This window comes from Callithrix jacchus, chromosome 17, assembly GCF_049354715.1.
Source record: "Callithrix jacchus isolate 240 chromosome 17, calJac240_pri, whole genome shotgun sequence".
Classification (NCBI taxonomy): domain Eukaryota; kingdom Metazoa; phylum Chordata; class Mammalia; order Primates; family Cebidae; genus Callithrix; species Callithrix jacchus.
This window is the reverse complement of record NC_133518.1, coordinates 54341882-54366865: the sequence shown is the minus strand read 5'-3', so window position 1 is coordinate 54366865 and position 24984 is coordinate 54341882. Positions and strand designations below refer to the sequence as shown.

At 41.7% G+C, this 24984-nt stretch overlaps 2 protein-coding genes and 1 pseudogene across 52 annotated transcripts in view; all 3 read left to right on the top strand.

The window, feature by feature from the left end:
- The window catches only part of HACL1 (2-hydroxyacyl-CoA lyase 1), a 94291-nt gene that overhangs the window by 27867 nt on the left and 41440 nt on the right, over positions 1–24984 (top strand). For 32 of the 50 annotated variants that reach the window (XM_078354282.1, XM_054247116.2, XM_078354279.1 and 29 more), the window contains 6 exons: positions 126–209; positions 1461–1562; positions 3949–4103; positions 4535–4693; positions 7945–8052; positions 8818–9004. In XM_078354282.1, the coding sequence (XP_078210408.1) occupies positions 126–209; positions 1461–1562; positions 3949–4103; positions 4535–4693; positions 7945–8052; positions 8818–9004 (795 nt within the window). Of the gene's footprint in view, positions 1–125; positions 210–1460; positions 1563–3948; positions 4104–4534; positions 4694–7944; positions 8053–8817; positions 9005–11458; positions 11609–21668; positions 21786–24984 lie in introns of those variants that run through there. The other 18 variants (XM_078354297.1, XM_078354276.1, XM_078354296.1 and 15 more) reach the window with 3 other exon arrangements.
- LOC100409210 (pentatricopeptide repeat-containing protein 2, mitochondrial pseudogene) lies at positions 14424–18577 on the top strand (annotated as a pseudogene). The gene has a single exon (XR_614894.5). The product of XR_614894.5 is annotated as a pentatricopeptide repeat-containing protein 2, mitochondrial pseudogene (transcript).
- COLQ (collagen like tail subunit of asymmetric acetylcholinesterase) overlaps positions 21789–24984 on the top strand; it is a 93921-nt gene continuing 90725 nt past the window's right edge. The window contains exon 1 of the mRNA XM_078354306.1: positions 21789–21868. The gene's annotated coding sequence lies outside the window, so the exon portion shown is untranslated. The remainder of the gene's footprint in view (positions 21869–24984) is intronic.

Here is a 24984-nt window from a genome sequence, read left to right as displayed (position 1 = left end):
CTTCTTTATTGTGTGTCCTATATACTCAGTTCATTTATTGTCTGAGTTCATTTAAGTCTTAATTGGCTTCTTACAGATTTTTCAAAATAAACATGGGTTGTTCTTTAGCCTTGTCTCTTTTTTAGGTTGATATCTGTGCAGAAGAATTGGGTAATAATGTAAAGCCCACTGTTACTTTGCTGGGAGACATAAGTGCTGTCAGTAAGCAGGTGAGAACTTTTAGTTTATGTGGAGTGCTCTTTAGGGAATAGTCAATTCTTGAAAATATTTTAATCTTGATTCATTTGGTAACAGGTCTACTATTAATATCTGTTTTATACAAAATATATGCTTGACATCTATTCTTAAATATAACTTTGGAACTTGATAAATCCAGCTTCTTGTATATGGCTCATTTTCATGGAAGAGCATTTTTGGAAGCTGGTTGAAAATGTAACATCTTTCAGTAGGCAAACAGTACTTTACTAAATAGGATCCAGCTATCTGAAAAAGGATACCTTCTAAAGGAACTGAACTTACTGCCAAGAAATGGCTTAGCACTGGAAAAATCTAACAGTATTTCTTTAGGTAAAAAAGACCTTTTTACTCTTCAAACTGATCATTGACTTTTCCAGGTTCTTATTATTTGTACATAGTTTGTACTTTTCACTGTGACAGGAGATAAAATATAGTCACATTTATCACTTGAATTTTGGATGATACAACTGGTATTACTGTCATGATTACACAATATAGGATGTAATCCCAAATCGCATATTTAATCACTCTTTAGCATTTGGTCTGTATCATAGGAGTCCATGATTATTTGTTGGTCTTCCTGTAAGAGTTCTGTGGAAGGAGTGGTTTTTCTTCTAGAGTCAAAAACTGAGGAGGGTCTCAGAGCGCCTTCTTGAAGTATGGAGGAGGTAGCACTTCAGTCTGTCCTATGGACATCCCAGCGTCTGGCAGAAGCCCGTACTGACCCAAACAAAAACCTTCCATGTTACCCATTGATCTTCTATCAGGTGTTTGCTAATTAGAGGAAAAAAAGAGTCTGAGTGATGTGAAGGGTAGTAGGGCAGTATTGTCTTCTTCAAGAAGAGATTTCCATGTTAATATGTTTTAAATTTATTTTTGAAAAGCAGAGCAGGCATGGTGGCTCATCCCTGTAATCCCAGCACTCTGGTAGGCTGAGGTGGATGGATCACCTGAGGTCAGGAGTTTGAGATCAGCGTGGCCAACATGGTGAAACACTGTCTCTACTTAAAATACAAAAATTACCCGGATATGGTAGCAGGTGCCTGTAGTCCAAGCTGCTCAGGAGGTTGAGGCAGGGTAATTGCTTGAACCTGGGAGGCGGAGGTTGCATTGAGCCAAGATCACGCCACGGCACTCTAGCCTGGGTGACAGAATGAGACTTCATTTCAAAAAAAAAAGAAAAGGTGAAGAAAAAGTTTGTGGGTTTTTGTTTTGTTTTTTAGCTTTTAGAGGAACTTGACAAAACATCATGGGAGTATCCTCCAGAGAGCAAGTGGTGGAAAACTCTGAGAGAAAAAATGAAGAGCAATGAAGCTGCATCCAAGGTAAAATGGGACCCACTGAAGCTCAAGAACACATCAGGTTCATGGTTCAGTTACTTCTGCTGTAATGTGACATGTGTATTCCTAAAAATCACCTTGCTGTGCAAAATCTTACAATGAAAACCCCAGGGCTCATGGAAAAAGGGGCTTAGGGGGCACAACTCTCAAAAACTTTTTGTAACATAAAAATAACATAAGAACCTAATAGAAATGGTGGCCAAGTTTTAAACATGTTAAATGGTTAAGAAATACATGCCAATTAATATAGCATTTTACCTTGAAAAAGACCTGGAGTTTCTGAAGGGTCGTAGCTTGTGAATTACTGTGAGCTGGTGGAAGGAGGGTGATTGGACATCGGATGGAAAGTGATAATCGTGGAAGTGGATGGGTGTGTCTTCAGTTTGATGTTGGCATAGAACATCACAATTAAACACCTGTAATCCTAGCACTTTGGGAGGCCAAGGCAGTAAGATCAGTTGAGGCCTGAAGTTTGAGAGTCTGGGCAACATAGCAAGACTTTGTCTCTACCAAAAAAAAAAAAAAAAAATTGGCCATATGTGGTGGCACACACCTGTTGTCCTATATACGTAGAGGCTGAGGTGGGAGGATTGCTTGAGTGTAGGAGTTGAAGTGGCACTGCAGTAGATCATACCACTGTACTCAATCCTGGGTGACAGTGATACCCTGTCTCAAAAAAAAAAATTAACCATTAGGTGATTTTGTTGTTGTTGTTGTTGGAATCCTTAAGTCTTAGGGCTTTTGAGATGTATTTCTGCTTTTAAGATATACGTCCTTCAGGGTATGCTATTATATTATATAGCTGTTTCGTCAAAATTGTAATTTTCATCCAATGTATAGCCTCCTTTTTTTTTAACTTTTGTATCACTGCTGGAAATTCTTTTGTGGTGCTCTCATTTGCACTCTTGGCTTTGCCTGGTAGCTAAGGTTTTAGAAATTGTGGTGTTGCTAGAAACCATCAAACTACCACGAGCACTAAAATGCGTCAGTGCTGCAGGATTTGGTGATTTCTAGTTAAGTGTGTGTGTGTGTGCGTAGTGCTTTCCCTATGTGAGAAAGATAATTTTTTAAAATTATTTTGTGTATTCCTATGTACCTTTGTTCAGCTGGGTGCGGTTTTCTGTGTCTTATGTACGATTCCACCCGTGTTTCTTAACTGGTGGAATTATGCATGAGCAAATACAAAATTCAAGTTATGCTCACTTGGTTCCTAATATATCAATTGTCTTAGAATTAATTCACATTTTTGCATCAAACATTATAGCAGAATTGATTATACATGTGCAATGTAAGATATTCCAATATCTTACATTGGAATTTTAATCAGTGACTGTTCCTTTCCAGAGCAAGTCTCAATTTTATTTCCTACGTCATATCATGACTAATCTTTTCTTTCCCATAGGGATGATGTTGGTTTAAGATGGAAGGGATTTGCCTCTCTTCTCTGATGCAGGCGTATGGGAGGGTCCCTCATTCATGCCGGGTGTAATTTCCAGCAGAACAAAGTAGCGTGAGTGAAGAGGCAGTGCCGGGGTCAGATGGGACTGTTGCTGCTAAAGCTCTCTGTAGCTTTCTCTTAGCCCTGAAAGGCATGTGGCTAGACAAAGGCATTTACCTTGCTGTTTTTCTCTCCATTCAGGAACTCTTTAGAATAGTGGGGGTAACATATCTCTTTTACTCTCAAGTGTGTTAGGAGGAAAACTAGATTTTCAGATTGTATCCTAAAATCATGACATTTTAAGTTTAGGGTCATATTTCAGATGAAAATATTCTAGAATAAATTTCACTTTTTCTAAGGCACCATTTTCCTAAGAGTGCTCAAATAAGAATGTTTAGTTTTATTTAACCCAATGCTTCCCAGCTCTTTTTACTATAGGGCTTCTTAGAGTCTTTAATATGCTCCTGTGCATTGCAGATCTCCAAGAGGAGGGGTACTCCTGAGCTTATTTAATTGTGTTCCAAACTGGGACTGTGGGACATGTGTCCCCCAGGGCTGTTCACAGATCGGTTAACTTCTCAGAGTGGCCATTTTATAGCCATTTGGGAACCTTGTGGCTTGTAGTTGTTGCCTATTTCCAAATAAGTTTGATAGTAGCTTATTTACATTGGTTATTTATTTTTTTGAGACGGAGTTTCGCTGTTGTTAGCCAGACTGGAGTGCAATGGCATGATCTCAGCTCACCGTGGGTTCAAGCAATTCTCCTGCCTCAGCCTCCCCAGTAGCTGGGACTACAGGCGCGCACTACCATGCCCAGCTAATTTTTGTATTTTTAGTAGAGACAGGGTTTCACCTTGTTGACCAGGATGGTCTACATTGGTTATTTTCATTGTTTCCCAATTTAATTTAATTGTATTCCCGTCTACTTTTCAGGAATTAGCTTCCAAAAAATCCCTGCCTATGAATTATTACACGGTATTCTACCATGTTCAAGAACAACTACCTAGAGACTGTTTTGTGGTTAGCGAAGGGGCAAATACTATGGACATTGGACGGACTGTGCTTCAGAACTACCTTCCTCGTCACAGGTAAGACTTCTAAAGCAGAAAGAAATGATAATTTATTATAATGCATTTAATATGAAACTACAATAGTGCAGATTAAGAAAACATTTGAGAATTATACATGTACAGTATGTAATGACATATGTCATAAAAGTATCCTTAGGTGAGGTTTTGTAGAGTTTTTATGCTTAATGTGTTCTTGGTATCATGTAATAATTTGTTTACTTAGTGATCTAGGAGTATGTTCACAGTCTTCCAAGCAGACATGAGACGCTTTTTTCTGTCCTTGACAAATTAGTTCCTAACAGTCTAATGATTTTATATTGAAGAAAGAGAATGCTTTTATGGCTCTTTATTTTTCCATGAACCATGTAAATATGACTAGAAGGTTTGTGCCAACCCCACCCTCTATGACATGCCCCAGAGGGTTTCATTTTAGCTTTGTTCTCCAACAGGCTTGATGCTGGTACTTTCGGAACAATGGGAGTTGGTTTAGGATTTGCTATTGCAGCTGCCATGGTGGCTAAAGATAGACATCCCGGGCAACGGGTTATCTGTGTGGAAGGAGACAGTGCATTTGGGTTTTCTGGCATGGAGGTGGAAACCATCTGCAGGTAAAAAAAATCACCCTGAATCAGAGCATTTCATTCTCCAGAATATGAAAAATGACACACAAGACCCAGTCACCTAACAAATACTTAACCAGTGTTCACCAGGTGCCCTGTGCATAGCACTGTGATCTATCCTGAGGATTGCTAGTGCCAGTAATCCACAGTCTTTCTCTTCCAGAACACTATGTTTCTGGCTTCTTCACTGTGTGCTAAAAACCTGTAAAACTGTGGGGAGTGGTTTTGAGGTCACTGAGAAAAAAATATTGGGACTTGAAAGAAGCTTGTTTCCTGTGGGAAATAGCGAGTATAGTGGTGAAGAGCATGGCCTCTGCTAGGCGCGCTAGCTCATACCTATAATCCCAGCAGTTTGGGAGGCCAAGGCAAGCGGATCACTTTAGGTCAGGAGTTCAAGACCAGTGTGGCCAACATGGTGAAACCCTCTCTTTACTAAAAATCCAAAAAAATAAAAAAATAAAATTAGCCAGATGTGGTAATGTACGCCTGTAGTCCCTGCTACTTGGGAGGCTGAGGCAGGAGAATTGCTTGAACTGGGAGGCAGAGGTTCCATTGAGCTAAAATCCAGCCACTGCATTCCAGCTTGAGTGACAGAGCAAGACTCCATCTCAAAAACAAAAAACAAAAAACGGCAGCGTGGCTTGTGAGACAAATAACCTGGACTTAAATACTTGTTCTATCAAGTGAGAGCCATGTGATTTTTTAAGTTACTTAACTAAAGCCACATGATAGCTCACACTTGTAATCCCAGTACTTTGGGAGGTTGAGGTGGGCAAATCACCTGAGGTCAGGAGTTAGAAACCAGTCTGGCCAACATGGTGAAAACCATCTCTACTAAAAATACAAAAAATAGCCAGGTGTGGTGGCACACACCTGTAGTCTCAACTACTTGGGAGGCTGAGGCAGGAGAATCACTTGAACTCGGGAGCCATAGGTTGCAGTGAGCCAAGATCACACCACTACACTCCAGCCTGGGCAACAGAGTGAGAACCTGTCTCAAACAAAAAACAAAAACAAGTCACTTAACCAAGCCTGTCTCCTCTCTTCTAAAATAGGAATGGTATCCTTTAGGCAGAAATTCCTTGAAAAAAGAATGTAGGAATAGTAATAGTTCCTACCTTAGAAAGATGATTATGAGGAACGAATGAGATAATCCAAGCCATTTTTTAAATTGAGACAGGGTCTTGCTCTATCACCGAGGCTGGAGTGCAGTGGCACAGTTGCAGCTCACTGCAGCCTCAGTCACTCAAGTTCAAGCAATCCTCCCTTTTTAGCCTTCAGAGTAGCTGGGATCACAGGCACGCACCACCACGCCCAGCTAGTTTTTGGTATTTTTTTTGCAGACAGAATTTTGTCATGTTGGCCACACTGGTCTCAAACTCCTAAGCTCAAGCGATCCACCTGCCTTGGCCTCCCTAAGTGCTAGATTTATAGGTGTAAGCTACCGTGTTTGGCCCCAGCTGAATTCTGAGGTGATGCTCAGTGAACATGAGCCATTTATGAGAATTCATGGAGAAACTCATTAATTACAGATCCTATTATAGAAAGATGAAGGTTTTATTTTTCCAACTGTATTTAAACTGTAGTAAAACCATCCTGTTCTTAGCCAGGGCTCTTATCAGGGCTTTTGTGAATCATGCTTTGGGGCTGGCAAAGCTTTGATATATAAAATGTTCAAGATTTGGGAAGGATGCTCAAGTAAGTCCCTGATATAAAATGGAGTAATATTTGCAAACAACCTACACATATCCCCCCATATATTTGTAATGATCTCTAGATTACTTTAAAATCCTGAATATAATATAAATGCCATGTAAATAATTGATGTGCTGTATTGCTTAGGAAATAATGACAAGAACATATTCTGTGCATGTTGAGTACAGACCCATTTTTTCCCCAAATATTTTTGACTAATTGTTTGAATCCGTGGATGCAGAACTCAGATAATGAGGTCTGACTATATGTGTCTGTTAGAGTGTCTTTATTGACAACCAAGTGATATACACAAAAAAGATGACTTACGGGGAAGTCAGCCTTTTAGTGGAAATGATGATGCCTTTTGAGCATGGAGAGCAAATGAATACCACGATCCTGTTATTTAACAGTATGCAGCTTAGTTTTGTTTTTACCATTTGCCCTTGGAAATTATGTTAGAAAGTAAAACCTATGTTCTTTTCAGTAAAGAACATTTAATCAACCTTTTCTTTTTTGTCTTTGCTGTACTGTTTAGCACAATGTTAAATACGTCTTTTCTGTACTGATTAATGGTGATTACACCATGTCATGTGTTTCTGATTATGGGTGTGGTGGTTTGAGCACAGATTGTGTATGCTAGTCTCTTGTATATCTCCCATAGCATCTAGCAAGGACTGGGTGTCTGTGAGGAGCTCAGTAAATAGAAAGGTACCGTGCAAACACTGCTCCTAGGAACTAGCTTGAAGTGGTACTTTAGAGAATATTAAATAGGGAAGGTGTTCTTCATATACCATCTAGACTTATGAAAACCCAGATTCCGAAAAATTCAGTGATTTGTCTGAGATCCACAGCTAATTGCTAAAGGACTATGAACTCTTTTTTTTTTTTCTTTTTTTGAGACAGAATCTCTCTCTGTCACCCAGGCTGAAGTACAGTGGTACCATGTTGGCTCACTGCAACCTCTGTCTCCTGGGTTCAAGCATTTCTTCTGCCTCGGCTTCCCAAATAGCTGGGATTACAGGTGTCCACCACAACACCCCAACACCCTGCTAATTTTTGTCTTTTTTATTAGGGACGGGGTTTCACCATGTTGTCCAGGCTTGTCTCGAACTCCTGATGTCAGGTGATCCGCCTGCCTCAGCCCTCGAAGTGCTGGGATTACAGCCGTGAGCCACCTCGACCAGCTAATTTTTGTATTTTTAGTAGAATAGGGCTTTCACCATATTGGCCAGGCTGGTCTTGAACTCTTGACCTTGTGATCTACCTGCCTTGGCTTTCAGAGTGCTGGGATTATAGGCATGAGCCACTGTGCCCAGCCAGGACTATCAATTCTTAATCTTGCATTCTTTCTGCTTTTCTGTGATGTTTCTGTTAATGATTTGCTAGCCTGTCTTAGGACAATAAATGCTTAATTTTTAGTCTTCCTCTAATATTACAAAAAGCTTATGGAAAGCTATTCATTTTTAAGTTATAATTTCAACACAAAGAAAAGAAATTACTTTAGAATGAAGAATGATTTCCTTCATATTTTACTCTCACTTTAGGTACAATTTGCCAATCATACTCTTGGTAGTGAATAACAATGGAATTTACCAAGGTTTTGATATGGATGCTTGGAAAGAAACGTTAAAATTTCAAGATCCTACTGCAGTGTAAGTAACCAAGACCAATGTATATTTACTTTCTCTCACCTGTTTTCATCTCTTTTAAAAAAGTTCTATATTGGAATGAGTATTGCCTACATGGTATGAGTATTGTCTGTTTTGATTGTCGGCCCTTCTAAAGGGCAGGAATCCTGTCTTAGTTCCTCTTTGCACAAATATCCATAATTAGGCACTTCAACAAATGGTTTATAATCAGGGAGCCACTAAAGATTCAGATAAGTGAGTGTGATGTCTGAGCCTTGATAATGAAAGGCTTATTGCAAAATGCTCCCAGTCCTACTACTCCTGTTACACCATGTAGAAATGTGGATGTTTACAGGTTATTTATGTTCCAGAGGTCTACCTTCCTTTTAACCACTTAGCTAAATCTTGATCATCTGATGGCAGAATCCAATTAAGAAGGTATTGTAGCTGGCCATGGAATGTGAGATACATGTGAATTTGTGAACCAGTCTTGGGGTGGAACATGATATGGGTGTTTCTGTTTATGCCTCACTAACTTTATTTGTTATTTTCTTGTTATTTGTTGTTTTGCAGTAATCTATTTTTTTCCCTGTTTTTCTTCTGGATTCATAATAGCTGATAGTGTAGCCTGTGCTGTCTAGTATAGTGGTCACTAGGCATGTTGCAACTGGTATGTCTTTCAGTTCAGCCTAAATTTTTTAATGAAGTATTTCAGAGAATGACTTTTTTTTTGTACGAGGTTTAAGATTTAAATTTCATTGACTCGTGACCTTGTTTTTTGTTTTTCAGGGTCCCTCCAATGTGTTTACTGCCAAATTCACATTATGAGCAAATCATGACTGCATTTGGAGGCAAGGGGTATTTTGTAGAAACACCAGAAGAACTCCAAAAATCCCTGAGACAGAGCCTAGCGGACACATCTAAACCCTCTCTTATCAACATCATGATTGAGCCACAAGCTACACGGAAGGCCCAGGTAAATACAATTGCTAAGCAGAAAGCAAGAAATGCATTTGCCTCCCTTACCCCTATCCAAAATGTGTCTACTAAACAGAACACCTGTATCACTCACAGAGGTCTTTCTAAACCATTTCTGAGTTTGGCAATATCATTTGTTCATTCAGTGAATATTGAGATACGTGTTAGGTGCTATGAATAGCATGGTGAGCCAAACCAGGCTCAGTCCTCACCTTCATGGAGCTTTTATAGTCTGGTAGGAAAGAGGGACAGTCTGGTAATCTCACAACTGAACATACCGTGACAGTGAAGCAATGGCTTGGAAGGAAAGGAACCCAGGTCTAAGCAAACATACCACAAAGGAATCCAATTTATGTTCGGGTTCCAGGGAAGGTTTCTCAGAGGCAGTAATTCTTAAACTGAGATCAGAAGGATAAACAGAGACTAACTCAGCAAAGGGAAGAGGGGAGAGGTGTGCAAAGGCCCTGTAGCAAGAGGAAAGAGTAAGCATGGCAAGTCTGAGGAAGTGACTTCCAGCCAAACAGGCCAGAAGACAGTGGGAGATGCAACTGTAATATAAGGATAGGCACAGGTACATTGAAAATTAGTTACTTTGACTAAAGTGAAACTTCAGTATTGATTGACAAAGTTCAGAGCATGAGCCTTTCCTATCCCAGATTAAGTTGCATTTCATACTTAATTTTGTACTGCCATCCTGGTACTGCCACTTGTCTCCTCTTATAATCTGTCTTCCATGTAAACACTTTGCGTATCAGCCACTCATTCCAGAGATATTTTTTTCAAGTCCTTTCTGTATTGGTTCTTATACATATGAGATCTCTTTCTTTTGTGAACAAAGCAGTGGATGAATGGGCAAACAGACACCTGGACAATCAATGAAATATAAATTAACTAATTTATACACTAAAATATATAGAATTTTACTGAAATTCTGTTTGTATAAAAACAGATTTAAGAGACTTTGGCATTTACCTCCTAGCAGAGAGAGGAGATACTCAAGAAGCCTAGTGATGAGGAAGATGAATGCAGAAATACGAGGCCAGTAAGCTGAAGGGCAGGGGGCATTAGCAGGGATTTCTGTGGAGCAAGCAGGCGGACTGTTTGAAGGGAGGGTCAGCAACTTTCAGAATCTATCTGTACTCTTATGGGCTTGTGGATTGTCTTTTCTTAAATTCTATTTGGTAAAATGATTTCTGCCAGTCAGACACTCAATAGACAGGTTTTTTCATCTCATGCCACTTTATGGATTTATAACAGTTTATACTTTCCAGTAACTGGGATGTTAGTTTGGTAACCAAAAACACCCTCCTCCTGGCATCAGGCCATCAAAGCACTAGGGAAACTAAAGCCATTATAAGAAGCCTGATGAATACATATAATCTTGGTGGCTGGGCATAGCAGTTCATGATTGTAATCCCAGCACTTTGGGAAGCAGAGGTAGGTGGATCACTTGAGGCTGAGAGTTTGAGACCAGCCTGGCCAACATGGTGAAACCCTGTCTCTATTAAAAATACAAAAATTAGCTGGGTGCGGTGGTGCATGTCTGTAATCTCAGCCACTCAGGAGGCTGAGGTCCAAGAATTGCTTGAACCCAGGAGGTGGAGGTTGCAGTGGGCTGAGATTGCACCACTGCACTCCAACCTGCATGACAGAGTGAGACTCTCTCTCAAAATAATAATCATCATCATCTTGAGACCTATATTAATCACAGAAAATCTCTAACACATTTTGTCATCTCTGCTAGTGAGTTCACACTTCTATTGATTTGCTTCCAATGATCTGTTCTATAATTTCTCTATGAATTTTGTTTGGATATTGCTGGAGAAATTTAAGTTATCTTCCTCTTTCACAATTCTATGAGGATTATCTTTATATTTCTTGTATTTAGCACTTGAAATTATTTATCTTCATTCCAGTGGAATTTACATACATTATACTTTCCAAACTTGATTTTTGTCTGTCCATCTGCCATTTGTCATTGATTCTCAGTGTAGGCTGGCCACTTCCTGCCTCCATATGGGAGTGTGTAAATCTGTGCCTGTGTCCAGGCCATATGTGTAGGCTGGTGTTAGTTCTGGAAAAGGCTTCCGTTCCCATTTCTTCCTACTCATGTTCTCAGACCCAGGAGCTCAGCTCTCTGTGGGCCTCTTTCATCTCCCTTCTCCTTCTGAGTGTACTTCTGGTCCTTTTAGTGTACTTCTGGTTTTTATGCTCTGATTACTGTTAATGGAAGAGGACCCAGAATGCCATTTTAGGTTGTTTTGTAGGACACAGCAGGAATATTCACTAATAGGTTTTTAGGTCCTTTTTGAGAAAAGCACCAGAACAAAGACAAACCTCATTTTGCCACCATTGTGTAGGGCTTTTAGGTTTTAGAACGAATGAAACAATGAGGATATAATTTAAGACAATTATTTCTTTTGACTGAATGTTTGTTGTCTTCTTTTTCTAGGATTTTCATTGGCTGACCCGCTCTAATATGTAAATAAAGATGCCAGTTGGTCTTGAGTTTTCTCTTTCTTGCAAGATGAAATTTTATTTTCCACAGCAAAATTACTCTACTGTTAAAATTGTATAAAATAAAATAAAAATTTTAAAATGACATTTTACAGTAAAGGAATTGATTAAAAACAGAAAAATTTAGAAAAAGTAACAGAGAAAGTTATTCTGCCACAAAAATAACTACTTATGGATGAATGGAGAGCTTTATTAAATAATAGCATTGTAACTGCCTGATCAATATTCTCTTACTGCTGTAGCTTGGATGTTTGTTCCCCAAAACCTCATTTAGAAATCTGACCCCTGATGGTGGAGGTAGGGCCTAATGGGAGGTGTTTGGGACATGGGGGTGGCTCCCTCATGAATGGTTTGGTGAGTTCTCAGGGTAATGAGCTCTCCTTCTATTAGTTACCACTAGAGCTGGTTGTTAAAAGGGACCTAGCTTCCCCGCCTCTCTCCTGCTTCCTCTCTCTCCATGTGGACTCTGCACACACTGGCTCCCCTTCACTTCTGCCATGAGTGGGGCAGCCTGAGCCCTCACCAGATGCCCAGTCTGGAACCTTCCAGCTATCAAAACTGTGAGCTAAATAAACCTCTTTTTAAAACAAGTTACTTAGCTTTAGTCAATATTCCTTTGTAGCAATACTAAACAGACTAAGGCAGTTACCTATCTTTTAAAAACTAAAAAAAAAGCTGTAAGAATAATCTAATATAGAGACATGTTCAGTTAGTTGTTGAGATATGTAGCCTTTTTCTACTTCCTTTTTTTTTTGGAGACAAGAGTCTTGCTTTAGCCTCCTGGCTGGAGTGTACAGTGGTGCCATTGTAGCTCACTGCAACTTCTGCCTCCTGCGTTCAAGTGATTCTCATGCCTTAGCCTCTTGAGTAGCTGGGACTACAGGTGCCCACCACCACACCTGGCCAATTTTTATATTTTTAGTCGAGACGGGGTTTCGCCCTGTTGGTCAGGCTGGTCTCTTTTGTTTTTTTTTGAGACTGAGTTTTGCTCTTGTTACCCAGACTGGAGCACAATGGCGCGATCTTGGCTGACTGCAACCTCCACCTTCTGGGTTCAAGCAATTCTCCTGCCTCAGCCTCCCGAGTAGCTGGGACTACAGGCGCGCACACCATGCCCAGCTAATTTTTTATTTTTAGTAGAAACGGGGTCTCACCTTGTTGACCAGGATGGTCTCGATCTCTTGACCTCACGATCCACCCGCCTCGGCCTCCCAAAGTGCTGGGATCATAGGCGTGAGCCACCGCGCCCGGCCAAGTCAGACTGGTCTCAAACTCCTGACCTCAGGCCTGGGATTACAGGCGTGAGCCACTGTGCCTGGTCCGTCCTATTTTATTTTTTGACCACTCAATACCTAAGTGTCCCCAGTATTTGGTAGGGCTTGTCCTATACTTTATGAGTTGGGTTTTTCTTTTTTTTCCTGGAAAGAATTTACTGAGCCAAAGGTAAAGTTACACCACACCCAAACTAATAATTTCAGGGTATATTTGGACTAGTGACTTAAATTCATGCTACCACATTGAGACCAACAGAGTTAACCTTATTATATAAAGAACTCAGGCCGGGTGCAGTGGTTGGCGCCTGAAATCCCAGCACTTTGCGGGGATCGAGGTGGGTGGATCATTTGAGGTCAGCAGTTCAGGACCAGCCTGGCCAAACATGGTGAAACCCCATCTCTACTAAAAATGCAAAAGTTAGCCGGGCATGGTGGCACATTCCTGTAATCCCAGCTACTCAGGAAGCTGAGGCATGAGAATTGCTTGAACCCGGGAGGCAGAGGTTGCAATGAGCTGAGATCACGCTGTTACTCTCTAGCCTGGGCAACAGACTTAGCATGACTCCATCTGAAAATAAATAAATAACTCATATATAAGAAAAATATTAAAGTACCAATAGAAAAATGGGCAAAGGGCATGAATGTATAATTCACAGAAAAAATATAAATGCCCAATGAAAGTATGAATATAAATAAATATGAATATGTTAGTTATACTGGAAATTTTTTTTCCTGGCCTATCCATTTGGCAAAGAACTTTCTAAATTATTCTGAATTTTGGCGAAGTGGAAGTAAAAATGGAGACTCCCATGTTGCTGATGGAAGTTGAAATTGGTACAATTATGTAGAGTAATTCTAGCATTGCTTGTATTTGGAACCTTGAAAATGTTTATACTCCATAAGTTTTGACCCCATGAGCTTTCCTTTTTTTTTTTTTTTTTTTTTTTAATCAAGACAGCTCTGTTGCTCAGGCTCTAGTACAGTGACATGATCACAGCTCACTGCATCCTTGACTTCCTGGGCTCAAGTGATCCTCCCACCTCAGTCTCCCAAGTAGCTAGGACTACAAGTACATGCCACCATGCCTGCCTAATTTTTTATTTTGTTTTTGTAGACACAGGGTCTCACTAGGTTGCCTAGATTTGTCTCAAATTCATGGACTCGCGCTGTCCTCTTGCTTCTGCCTCCCAGAGTGCTGGGAGTACGGGCATGAGCCACTGTGCCAGGCCCCAGTGAGCTTATTTAGGGAATATATCCTAATGAAATAATAAAATATTTGGTCAGATATTTATATAAAAGGCCATTTAGCATAGTTTTATTTAGAAACAGCCCTGGGCCAGGTGCAGTGGCTCACGCCTGTAATCCCAGCACTTTGGGAGGCCGAGGCAGGTGGATCACGAGGTCAAGAGATCGAGACCATCCTGGTCAACAGGGTGAAACCCGTCTCTACTAAAAATACAAAAAATTAGCTGGGCATGGTGGTGCGTGCCTGTAATCCCAGCTACTCAGGAGGCTGAGGCAGGAGAGTTGCCTGAACCCAGGAGGTGGAGGTTGTAGTGAGCCGAGATCATGCCATTGCACTCCAGCCTGGGTAACGAGTGAAACTCCGTCTCAAAAAAAAAAAAGGAGTATGGCTGCGGCACTTCGTCCTTCCAGTGGAGTTCTCCTGCAGGCCCTGCAGATTTCGGTGTATCCTGGAGTGGGAGGCTCCGGCTCTGCAGATACCTACTTACAGATAACATTGTGAAACTAAAAGAATTTCAGCATAAGAAAGTGGCCATTGCATGTAATCTTCCTGGCACTAAAGAAACCTATTTTAGAAACTTGGAAGAGAAACTGAGCCAGAACAAGCTCATCTTGAAGGAGGAGTTGATAACCTTACTTCATTTGTGTGAGTCCCGGGACCATGTGGAGCTGGCTAAAAATGTCATTTACAGGTACCATGCAGAGAACAGAAATATCACTCGGGGGGAGTATAAGTTCGGACCACTTTTCATGAGGCTGTGTTACGAGTTGGATCTTGAGGAATCTGCAGTGGAGCTCATGAAAGACCAGGTGCTTTGGAAGTCTTGATAGAGATGAAAAACCAAGATGTGAAGTTCACTGTAGATACCTATGTTCTTGCTTTTGCAATTTGCTATAAACTGAATAGCCCTGAGTCTTTTAAAATCTGTACTACATTAAGAGAAGAAGCCCTACTCAAAGGAGAAATTCTCTCCAGGAGAGCATCCTGTTTCGCTGTGGCATTAGCTCTGAATCAGAATGAGGTAGCACAAGCTATGTCCATTTTTTCTCAAATCATGAATTCAGAAAGCATAACCTGCACTAATTTAAATATTATACTCCATATCCAGTTAAATATGTTGGAAAACGTGATAGAGATACTAAAAAATGCTACAGAAGGAAATTTATCAAAATATGTGAAGAGACAGGTGTTCTCAGAGGAAGTGCTGGCCAAAGTGAGGGAAAAAGTGAAGGATGTGCCTGCCCTTGTGGCCAAATTTGATGAGCTCTATGGGAAACTGCACGTCAGTGGCCAAGTCACCACTTATTCTTTGGATGCTGTGCTCTGCCACATCCCTGGGGGCAGGAAATCCCACATGTTTCTATTAAACAAGAGAATGGTCAGCCGTCGCACCTTCCAGCCACTCGGCCAGTCCCTGTTTGCTAAGTAATCCTGGTTTCAGTCCATCTATGGATCTGAAGGGCCTGCTTCTAGTGTTATTGCCTTTCCTAAGAAGCCAGGCATTGCACTTCAGCAGACACTGTGCTGACACTTGGTCTTCTGAAATTCCCAAGTTCACTGAATGGCGGCATGCCAATCTCTGAGAAGTTATGTTGCACCACTGTGAAGGTCTAGATGCAAGCTTGTCTCCCTCAGAAAGGTGCTTCCCTTGTGCACTGCTGAGGATTCTTGAAGGAACATGGACAGTCTCTAATCCAGCTTCCGGCACCAGAGTGAAACCCAGTAAGCACCATCAGGAATGAATTTCACTATAAGTGTGGTCAACTCTGATTTTCAAGGGAGTAGTTACTTGCAAATTACATCCTTGCTGGATTCAGGAGGTCTGAAACCCTATTCTACCATGTTAGAAAACAGCCCAGGATTTTCTCATTGCTCTGCCATCATATATGTCTATGACTTGAGCCCTCATTTTTCCATCTGCAAAACAATAATGCCTATGTGTATTTGCATACAGATTTGAAATCTTCATTCAAGTTTCAGTAGGATCAGATTTTCTCAAAAATAAATAAGGTTCAGAAGCAGACTTGTTGGGATTGTGATGGGTCTGTCTTCTCAGCAGCACAAACAAAACCAGAATTTAGCCTTTAGAACTGCTAAGTAAGCTAAATTTAAATGACTGTTTTGATCACGGGCAAGCCATGTGCTTTTCAAAATAAGTGCCACTAAAAGCCACATAATGCTTAGGTTACTATGTGGATAATAAATTGTCCTACAGTTTAAAAAAAAAAAAAAAGAAACAACCCCAATGTTTAATAGTAGGACATTGGTTACATAAATGATGGTGTATCATCAGAAAATAAAAATTGTGTTATTTGAGAAATAATCACAATACAACATGTGAAAAAGGCAAGCTACAAAATGAAACGGAGTGAAGTAAGGAAATACCCATACTTACGCATACACGCTTACAGAAAAGAGATTGGCACAAATAAACTAAAATTGTAATATAACTTGGTAGATGGAATTGTAGGCAGTTTTTCTTTAATATTTTCCTTTATAGCATTTTAAAAATAATTATGTAATTTTTATTATGAGAAGCAGGCATTGTTTTAAAAGAGTATTTGAAATGGAAAAGCATCACTTATTTTCAGGGTCATTTATGTTTTTTTTCTGCAATTTTATATAAATTTAAGCCTAGCACTTTATATCAAAATTCAGCTTGTTTGCACCACGCAAATCAGACTTATCTACACGGGCTAGTTTGGGCACAAGTGACCACCACAAAGTGGCAGACTTTAGTTTTAAGGTGAACCCAGAAGATACAGTGGTTTGGCCTCTGACAGGCCCCTGGAAGCAGCCCCATTTCGCAGATACTCATGTATACATTAGAGAGCCTGGCCTGCACAGGAGGAAGAGACCATGAAAAGGAGCATTCAGACTGGATAGCTCATGTAACCTCATCAGCCTCCCACTCTGCCTCTGGGCACATGTCTGGCAGCCAAATGCAATGTAAGATTTTGCCATTAGGTGGTGTAGAGGGCTTGATTAATATTTGTAAATTGAACTATGTAAGTCTGTTACTAAATACTAGATAAAATTTGGGGCAGGGGCCAGGTGTGGTGGCTTACACCTGAAATCCTAGCACTTTGGGAGGCTGAGGTGGGTGGGTCAAGAGGTCAACCTGTCTCTGCTAAAAATACAAAAATTAGCTGGGCATGGTGGCACGCGCCCATAGTCCCAGCTACTCAGGAGCCTGAGGCAGGAGAACTGCTTGAATCCAGGAGGTGGAGGTTGCAGTGAGCCGAGATTGTGCCACTGCACTCCAGCCTGGCGACAGAGCAAGACTCTGTCTCAAAAAAAATAAAGAGGGTAGGGGCATGCCCCTTTCCTAATCATATTATCTTAGGGGGAAAAAAAAAATGCTGAAAGGTTATTAGACTGTCCAGCAGAGGTCAGTCTAAATGTTTAAAGACTGTATTAGTCCAGGGACACTAATTGACAGAATCCATTGACAGCTTATTTAGTAAAAATGATCTTGAAATTAGTTCCCTTATAGAAGACTTTTTTTAGACGGATAGAATATTGAAAATACCCCTCTAAAATGAATTTGTTGGTTGATAGATATTTCATAGAATAATTTGCAGCCCCAAGTTTAATAATGAACTTCTTATATGATTCTAGTATATGTAATAATAATACCCAATTGCCTCATAAAAACTGAGCTTTGAAAGATTATGGCAGTTTTCTTAATTTAGGAAAACCCAGAATCCAGGGTTGAGGAGATCAATGGGAAAATAGTTTTATTATTATTATTTTTGAGACAGGATATTCCTGTTGCCCAGGCTGGAGTACAGTGACACAGTCATAGCTTACTGAAGACTTGAACTCCTGAGCTCAAGTAATTCTCCACCTCACCCTCCCAAGTAGCTAGAACTACAGGTACATGCCACCACACCTGGTTAATTTGAAAATTTTTTGTAGAGATGAGTCTCACACTGTTGCTGAGGCTACTCTCAAACTCCTGGGCTCACGTGGTCCTCCCACTTCAACCTCCCAAAGTGAAATGGCTTTTTAGGTTACTTTCTCTACTAATATTCTTTCCAAAAGTCTTTCATATTTCATGGGATTATTTGGGGATTCAGAAAGCCACCCAGAAGCTCCTAGCCCAATGCCCCTGGCATAGAAAAGGCACTCAGTAAGTACCACTGCCTTTTTGGAAAGTGAGAATTTAGAGAACACCAACTGGAATCCCTGCTTAGCAGTGAATGTAAAAGTAGACGTAGTGGTTTCCCTTTTCTCAAGTAAGTGGGTCTTACTTCAGGTAACTTAGACATTTTCTGGAAATCAGGGGTTGTGTGTTTTCACGTCTTTATATAACCATAGTGCTCTGTAAGAGTTCACTCACTACTAATTGAATGGGAACTCATGATAGTTAAAAACAGCTCAGTGGAGATGTTCTACCGTTATTTCATACATGCTATTTTGAAGTAGTTCAGCTTGTTTTGTGAAGTGAGTATATTTGCCATAGGGAAAAAAGTCTCAAATCCATTGAAAGAAAATGATAGGACTTTTGGACACTGAAGGAAAAAGAAAAGGAAAAGGAAAATGATATTGAATCTAAAAACATTCTGGTTCCTTTATTATTTTCAAGACACTTAGCTAGGCAGTGGGGAAGCAGTGCATGCCAATGAAGAAGCAGCCTGTGACTCTGAAATAATGCGAATGTAAAGGGATGACAGTAGAATGCCATCTGAATTTATTAAGAAAGTAGGAAACCAGTTACATTCCAGATGGGAATTGTGACTGAGAAACCCTGAGAAAACTGACTACTGACTATTATGGAGGGTAAAATACAGAAAAAGTGTGAATTACCTGGTGTTTTCTGGTTGCATTTGTTGCTGCTAATCTGAATAAATGGAATAATGTGGAAAGAAGAAATTGACAATCCTATCAATTTTACTCTTGGAAGAGGTGGACATAGAAGTGTATGCCTTGGATTCTGATCTGACTGGTAGGATTGCCTGCACCTCTGGCTTTCACTAGATTATCTTGAATCTTCCCTCCCTTCCAGGGCCCTCTCTTTCAGAAGAGGGCTAGCTGGCCAGTGAACCCATGACACATTCAGGTTGTATAATGACTCATCCAATTAGGGAGCTGTGAAAGGAACACACAGAAACTCCTGGATTTTGTTTCGAAGTTTAAAGGGACCACTTTAAATTTTGATTCAGGGTCTAGAAATACCTAAATACCTGCAGAGATGGTGAGATCCATGATTTTCCTTTTTTTTTTGAGATGGAGTCTCGCTCTGTCGCCAGGCTGGAGCTCGATATCGGCTCACTGCGACTTCTGCCTCCCAGGTTCAAGCAGTTCTCCTGCCTTAACCTCCCGAGTAGCTGGGACTACAGGCACATACCACCACACCTAGCTAATTTTTGTGTTTTCAGTAGAGACCGTGTTTCATCATGTTTGCCAGGTTGGTCTTGATCTCTTGACCTTGTGATCCATCTGCCTTGACCTCCCGAAGTGTTGGGATTACAGGCATGAGCCACCGCGCCTGGCCCCATGATTTTCCTTCTATCCAGTGGTTGCTGGAGCCTGCTCTGTGGAGTGGCTAATCTATAGCCATGTTATGTTGTTCACTCCCACAGCTCACTTCTGGTCCCTCCATATTTCTAGGAATTGCCTCCCCAGTGCATGGTCAAGTTGGGCTCAAGAAGTCAGACCTGGTTTCACTTCAGCCCCAGCTTTGCTTGTGCTGTTTCTGCTGTGATACTGTGTACACAGCCACCCATTTTTGCCATGCGGAATTGGCTAATGTTTCAAGGCCCAGCTCAACAGTCCCCTCTTCCATAAAGCCTTCCTTTCTCTGGATGGTCCTGCAGCACCTGGGGTGCACCCCGTCACAAATTCACAGTGTTTATGGTGAGTTACATTCCCATCTCCCTCACCATCTTGTCTTGGGAAGGAAGTAATTCAGGAAGGGTTTGTGTCACAAAAGCTCTAGCAGACAATTTTAAACAAGGATGCAGGGTAGATAGATGAGCTACCAAGGATCAGAAGCCAACCCTGAAGCCTGGGTGTTAAGTAAGCTCAACGGTTTTTAGAGCAATGCTGGGGATGGTGGCTGGTGGGCGTGAGGCCCTGAAATGACTGACGTTTTATTTCCATCCTGGCAAAATGAAGGTCAAAATGAAAATTAGTATTCCTGAAAATATTTCTTTCATACTGTTGCTGAGATTTATACCACTACGTTCATCAAACCATTTAATGGTTCATAGTGCCATCCCTGCCTCCCCACCCTCCATCAGCCACTCTGTCCATCCCCTCTCCCCACCACCCTACATTACCCTTGTGTTTCAGAATTTTTATGGTTTTCTTTTTTTTTTTTTTTTTTGAGGTGGAGTCTTTCTCTGTCGCCCAGGCTGGAGTGCAGTGGCATGATCTCAATTCACTGCAACCTCCTCCTCCTGGGTTCAAGCGATTCTCCTGCCTCAGTCTCCCTAGTAGCTGAGATTACAGGTGCCCACGGTGACACCCAGCTAATTTTTGTATTTTTAGTATAGATGGGGTTTCATCATGTTGGTCAGGCCAGTCTTGAACTCCTGACCTCAGTGATTCACCCACCTTGCCCTCCCAAAGTGGTGGAAATACAGGCATGAGCCACCCTGCCCAGCAGTTGTTTTCACTTGACTATTTTTCCATGTTAAATTTAGTAGCAAAAAAATCTGGTATTTTACTTAGAGTGTGTTTTAAAATAGAGTTTCTTCACAGAAAATCTTAGCATTCACTAAGGCCAACATATCAGGAGACTATTGCCATTGAAAAAATAATTACTCAGAATTCCCAAGAAGAGGTGTCAGGTAGAAAGAGAATGAGAACTAGTGGGCTAAAGCCCTATTGTGAGGAAGAAAAAAGTGAGGCAGGGTAAACAAGTTTAGGATTGATTTGTTCGAACAATGTCGATGAGCTCAGGAATGGTGCAGAGGTTGTCCCTAGCTGTCTGGATGTGGGCCTGGGATGATTTGGGCAGTTGGATTGTCTCCCACACTGTGAGAGCACCATAAAGAAGGCCATGAAGAGGGAAGCTGGGGTTATGAGCTCTGGATTGGTCGGCTTGTGTATGAAAGGCGAGTTCTTTGCCCTCTCCAGGGTCTGCAAGGCTCAAGCAGGTAAATCATTTACTATCACTGGGAATTGTCTAACCCTGTGCTGGGCAGTTCTTTCAGGGTCACTGAGGCCCAGTTGTCAGTGGAGTTTTCAAGTTTTCATTATATTGACCTTACACAATTTTTGTTAGATTTGTTTCTAGACATTATTCTGTTTTTTTTTTTTTTTTTTTTTTTGCTATTTAGTGGCATTGGCAAGTACTTCCAAAACTGATAAACGGCATTGGTGGGCACACACCACTTTCCTTCTAGGTATTTTAGAATTAGCATGTCATGTACTTTCCTTCTTCAGGAAGAGTAAAAGATGACAAGAAAACCTCACTATTAGGAGTTATAGAGGCTACAGGGTTTGAATGTCTTTCCCAAAAATACATGACAAGTTCAAAAAAGAACACCTATCATTTCCAAGTTGGTACTTGTCATCACCTGCAGTAACAAGTGACTTATTAGCAATTAGCCCTCAATCAGGGCTAGTTGAAATGCTAGTCAATTACTTGTCTAAACCACCTTCCTTCATAGCACCAAGACCAATGACTAAAGGCAAACATTGAGAAGCTGTTCCTCTGTAGTCTTCACTTTCACCAAAATCTCAGACCAGAAAAGAGGGAGACGGTGGCACAAGATGGCTGAACAGGAGCTTCCACCAATCGTGCTCCTTGCAGAAACACTGAATTTAGCTATCCACACAATAAAGCATCTTCATAAGAACCAAAAATAAGGTGAGCAATCACAATACCTGCTTTTAACTTCCTATCCCTGATCACTGAAAGAGGCACTGAAGAGGATAGGAAAGACAGTCTTGAATTGCTGATGCCACCCCTCCCCCATGCTCCAGTAGTGGTTGTGTGGTATGGAGAGAATCTGTGCATTTAGGGGAGGAAGAGTGAAATAATTATGGGACTTTGCATTGGAGCTTAGTGCTGCTATGTCACAGCAGAAAGCATCATGAGGCAGAACTTAACTGGTGTCCATGGAGGGAGCATTAGACCAGTCCTAGTCAGAAGGGCTAAAGTGCTTTGTGGTCCTAAATAAACTTGAAAGGCAGTTCAAGCCATAGGGACTTCAATTCCTGGGCAAGTCTTGATGCTGTGCTGGGCTTGGAGCCAGTAGACTTCAGGGGCACACAATCCAGTGAGACAGCAGTCAGGTGGCCAAGGGAATGCTTATACCACCCCTCTCCCCAGCCCCAGGCAGTGCACCTCGCAGCTCTAGGAGAGCCTCATTCCTTCTGCCTACGGAGAGGGAAGAGTAAAGAGGACTTTATCTTGGAACTTGGATACCAGCTCAGCCACGGTACGGTAGGAGACCAGGCAACCCTGAGGTTCCAGTTCCAGACCCTAAGTGCTTGATGACATTTCTAGACATACGTGGGCCAGAACCCACTGCCTTGAAGGAAAGGACCCAGTCCTGGCAGGATTCATCACCTGCTGACTAAAGAGCCCTTGGGCCCTGAATAATCAGCAGTAGTAGCCAGGTGGTACTCATCATGGGCCTTGGGTGAGACTCAGATGTGCTGGCTTCAGGTATGACCCAGCACATTCCCAGCTGTGGTGGCTCTAGAGAGAGATTCCTTCTGCTTGAGAAAAGGAGAGGGAAGAGTAAAGGTGACTTTGTCTTGTAGCTTAGCTACCAGTTCAGCCACAGTGAATAGAGCACTGAGCAGGCTCCTGGAGTCCCCAGTTCCAGGCCTTGGCTCTTGGATGGCACTCCTGGTCCTGCCCTGGGCCAGAGGGGAGCCCAGTGACCTGAGCCCAGAGAAGGGAGAGTCCCAGGCCTAGCAGCATTCTTCACAAGCTGACTGAAGAGCACTTCAACCTTGGGTGAACACTGGCAGTGACCAGGCAGTAGTTGCTGTGTTCCTGGGTGTTGGTAACCACAAAGAGATTCCTCTCCTTGTGGAAATGGGAGGAGGAAGAGTTGTGAGGACTTTGTCTTGTGACTTAGGTACCAACTCAGCCTCAGTAAAATAGAGAACCAGGTAAATTACAAAGTTTTCTGTCCTGTTCCCGGATGGCATCTCCACACCCACTCAAGGCAGAGGGGAACTCACTGCCCTAAAGGGAAGGACACAAGCCTGGCTGGCTTTGTCCAGCTGATTGTAGAGCCCTAGAGCCTTGAGTGAACATACACAGTAGCTAGGTAGTAGTTACCGTGGACCTTGGGCAAGACCCAGTGCTGTGCTGGCTTCAGGTCTGACCTGGTGGAATTCCAGTGCTAGTGGCCATAGGGATGCTTGTGTCATCCTCCCCCCAGCTCCAGGCAGCTCAGCACAGACAGATTACATTTGCTTGGGTGAGAGTAAGTAAGGTAAGAGAACAAGAGTCTAGGCCTGGCAATTCAGAGAATTCTTCTGGATCTTATCCAAGACCACCAAAGTCTTGGGGCATTACACAGCATTACTGGGCTTGGGGTACTCACTAATGCATATATGGCTGCAGCAGCCAAAAACTTGGATCACAACACCCAAATTCCTTCAAATGCCTGGAAAGCCTTCCTAAGAACGATAGGTACAAATAAGCCCAGATTGTGAAGACTATAAAAAAATACCTGTGTTAGTCCGTTTTCATGATGCTAGTAAAGGCATACTGGAAACTGGAAAGAAAAAGAGGTTTAATTGGACTTACAGTTCCACTTGGCTGGGGAGGCCTCAGAATCATGGCAGGAGGTGAAAGGCACTTCTTACATGGTGGTGGCAAGAGAAAATGAGGAAGAATTAAAAATGGAAACCTCTGATAAACCTATCAGATCTCATGAGACTTACTATCATGAGAATAGCACAGGAAAGACCAGCCCCCATGATTAAATTACCTCCCTTTGGGTCCCCCTGCAAAACATGGTAATTCTGGGAGATAAAATTCAAGTTGAGATTTGGCTGGGAACATAACCAAACCATATCATTTTGCATCTGGCCCCTCCAAATATTTTTTTATTGCATTTTAGGTTTTGGGGTACATGTGAAAAACATGCAAGATAGTTGCATAGGTACACACGTGGCAGTGTAATTTGCTGCCTTCCTCCTTTTCACCTATATCTGGCATTTCTCCCCAGGCTATCTCTCCCCAACTCCCCACCTTCCGCTGTCCCTCCCCTATTCCCCCCAACAGACCCCAGTGTGTAGTGCTCCCCTCCCTGTGTCCATGTGTTCTCATTGTTCAACACCCGCCTATAAGTGAGAACCTGTGGTATTTCATTTTCTGTTCTTGTGTCAGTTTGCTGAGAATGATGGTCTCCAGGTTCATCCATGTCCCTACAAAGGGCACAAACTCATCATTTCTGATTGCTGCATAATATTCCATGGTGTATATGTGCCACATTTTTCCAATCCAGTCTATTATCAATGGGCATTTTGGTTGATTCCAGGTCTTTGCTATTGTAAACAGTGCTGCAATGAACATTCGTGTACATGTGTCCTTATAGTAGAAGGATTTATAGTCTTTTGGATATATACCCAGTAATGGGATTGCTGGGTCAAATGGAATTTCTACTTCTAGGTTCTTGAGGAATCACCACACTGTCTTCCATAATGATTGAACTAATTTACACTCCCACCAGCAGTGTAAAAGTGTTCCTATTTCTCCACATCCTCTCCAGCATCTGTTGTCTCCAGAGCCCCTCCAAATCTTATGTCTTTACATTTCAAAACCCATCATGCCTTCCCAACGTTAGTCCTCCGAAGTCTTAACTCATTTCAGCATTAACCCAAAAATCCACAGTCCAAAGTCTCATCTGAGACAAGGCACGTTTCTTCAGCCGATGAGCCTGTAAAATCAAAAGCAAGCTAGTTACTTCCTAGATACAGCAGGGGTAGAGGTATTGGGTAAATACCATTCCAAAT